At 41.4% G+C, this 2,691-nt stretch overlaps 1 protein-coding gene across 1 annotated transcript; it reads left to right on the top strand.

Moving 5' to 3' along the window:
• Nucleotides 1–597: 597 nt before the first annotated feature.
• On the top strand, nt 598–1,296 carry LOC110875270. The gene has a single exon (XM_022123469.1). It carries the CDS (start codon nt 598–600, stop codon nt 1,294–1,296), a length of 699 nt encoding a protein of 232 aa, XP_021979161.1.
• The last annotated feature ends 1,395 nt before the right edge of the window (nt 1,297–2,691 follow it).

The following is a 2,691-nucleotide window of genomic DNA, read 5'->3' as shown; positions in this document are numbered from 1 at the left end:
ACATTAATGTGGGTGAGCCAAAAGAGGATTTGCATGTGGAAGTGGATTCGTCGGCATGCGAATTTCAGAATAATGGGGATATGGAGGAGAATCTAAAGAAGTCAAACGTCAGTGGGAAGGATGGGCCCAATGAGATTAATGTGGGCGAGTATAAGGCTGGGCCGGGTAATGATTTATTTAGGGATGGGCCTACTCCATTTGTTAACTTGGGAAAGAGAAACAGAGATGATCAAAGCCCACCATCTATTGGATCAATACAAGGGCCAACTCAACGTTTGTTTTACCAGCCGAATAACTCTGAATATGTGCCTCTAGACCTGAATACTCCAGTTAGGGTAAATTATGTCAATGGGGAGGATGATGCCGATGAATATGTCACTCAAAATAGTGTGCCGAGAAATGGGGAGTCTGGTCTGAAGGTAAATGAGGATAATCCGGTCTCGGGGATTCGCCAAGACGAATTTGTCTCCGGCCCAATTGTATTAATGAAGTGTTGGCTACAGTTTAGGTTGGATCTCTAGTTGGAGTTGAGTTAAAGGGGTTCGAATCTGCCGTTGAGCAAGTTATTGTTGACGAAGGTGTTCCCAACTGTTTAAGATGAATTGTCTGTCTATTAATCTAAGGGGGGTGCAGAACAACAGGAAATCGGATTGGATTCGTGGACTTAAAACAAGTTATGGTGTTCAGTTCCTCGCAATACAGGAGACTAAAGTACAGGACTCTGAAGCCTTTGTGTTCAACCAGTTTTGGGGTAGGGCCGAATACAAGATTGCTACTGTGAACTCTCAAGGAAGGCCGGGTGGATTAGCATGTTTATGGTGTCCAGCTGTGTTCAGGTGCGATAATTTAATTCATAACAGGTACTTCATTGTTGTCTCGGGTAATATGTTTAGGTCTGGGTGTAGAGTTAATTTGATTAATGTGTATGCACCGAATGATGCGGCTAGTAGGCGCGCCGTTTGGGTGGAAATCTTGGGGATTAGGAACTCATTACAAGGGTTATGGATAATAATGGGGGATTTCAATGAGGTGCGAAATGCTAGTGAACGTATGAACTCAGAATTCATTGAATCTAATGCAGAAGCTTTTAACCAGTTTATTTTATCGGCCGGGTTGGTGGAATACAATATGGGTGGAGGAAGTTTCACTTATATATCAGACAACGGTAGAAAATTGAGTAAATTGGATCGATTTCTAGTATGTCTGGGTTTTATGGAGAATTGGCCTAATGCATCGGTCACTGCTCTTGACCGTGAAGCGTTGGACCACCGTCCTATTGTTTTATCTATCTCTTAGTCTGATTTCGGTCACATACTGATGTGCGAGAAGTGTGTTATAATTAGGATGTATATTTTAATCCCTTTTTACACTTTTAGCCAAGTTTTAAATTTATAAAACACGATATTTACTAACACTAAACACACATATGGGCAAGTGCACCCATCGTGGACGTAGTATAGTGTTGGTAAGATACCGAGGTCGTCCAAGGACACAAGAGCTTTTAGTACCGGTTTATCCTCAACGTCTAATCAAAACAAAATGTTAGAAAAAGATTTTTAAACTAAGAAAATAAAACTAACTAAAATGCTGAAAATAAAAAATAAAAATAAAACAGATAGACAAGATGAATCACTTGGATCCGACTCGTGTGTTAGTGTAACCTTTAATTATTTTCGCACTTTTTCACTTGTTTAAGAGATTATCTTAGTTATTGTAGTAGGCCCCTCTTTTGAAGGCGATGTTACCCTCAACCCAGTAGTTTGAGTCAGCAAGGATACAATCCTAAAGGGTCGGATTATTGAAAGATAATTAATTAAGTTATTAATGCATAATGTGGTAAGCCCCTCTTTTGAAGGCGACGTTACCCTCAGCTAAGTAGTCTGAGTCAGCAGGGATACAGTCCTAAATAGCTGGGTTAAAGTTTTAATAGTAGTTTAACTTATGAGGGGATCAAAGAGTTTGGACCCCCGCCATCCAATACCTTTGGGTATTGAAGGAGGTCCTACTAAATTTGACCCAGGTCCCTTGCAGGATCTCTAAACGCTGAGCAACGGCAAGACTCTTACCAAACCGTTCCCTTAACCCCCGACCAGGTAGCCAACATACCTCCATATAGGCCGTGGAGATATGAATGGTGAAAATCTTTTATTTTATATAGACAGTAAAATAATGCCAAGACACCACGGACAAACGATAAGGAAGAATCACCTTCAACATAAGAAACTAGTAATTAAAGTCATTAATACAAAACCAATTAAAAAGTGCAAAAGATTAAAAATAAAAAGTATTACACTAAACACTTGTCTTCACCAAGTGATGTAAGAGACTTAGGCAAACATGGCCTTTGATTGTCAAGAACTCTTACGATCAATCTTGGATCCCAAGACGACTCACACACTCTATGATGGACAATGGATGATGGTGGTGGATGATGGTGTTATGGTGGTGGTGGGTGGTGGGTGAAGTGTGAGAGAGGTGGTGTGCCAAGGGATGAGTTGAAATGTCTCTAAGCACTCCTATTTATAGGCTGAACAGAAGCTCGGGCACGGCCCCGTGTCCATCCTTGTCTCTCTCCTCATTAATTGTAATTCGCAATTACAATAAATGCGCCTGCAGGAGTCTGACCACGCCCCCGTGTCCTCTGGGCACGGCCCCGTGGTGGGCAATAGAAGCTTCTAAAGGTTTGTCTTT

The sequence above is a fragment of the Helianthus annuus genome, chromosome 14 (assembly GCF_002127325.2).
Source record: "Helianthus annuus cultivar XRQ/B chromosome 14, HanXRQr2.0-SUNRISE, whole genome shotgun sequence".
In the NCBI taxonomy this organism is placed as follows: domain Eukaryota; kingdom Viridiplantae; phylum Streptophyta; class Magnoliopsida; order Asterales; family Asteraceae; genus Helianthus; species Helianthus annuus.
Note: the sequence above shows the minus strand (reverse complement) of the source record. Positions and strands in the feature narration are given on the sequence as shown.

Coding starts and splice junctions, on each gene's coding strand:
- LOC110875270 (XM_022123469.1), top strand. CDS start 598: ATGAATTGTCTGTCTATTAATCTAAGGGGGGTGCAGAACAACAGGAAA.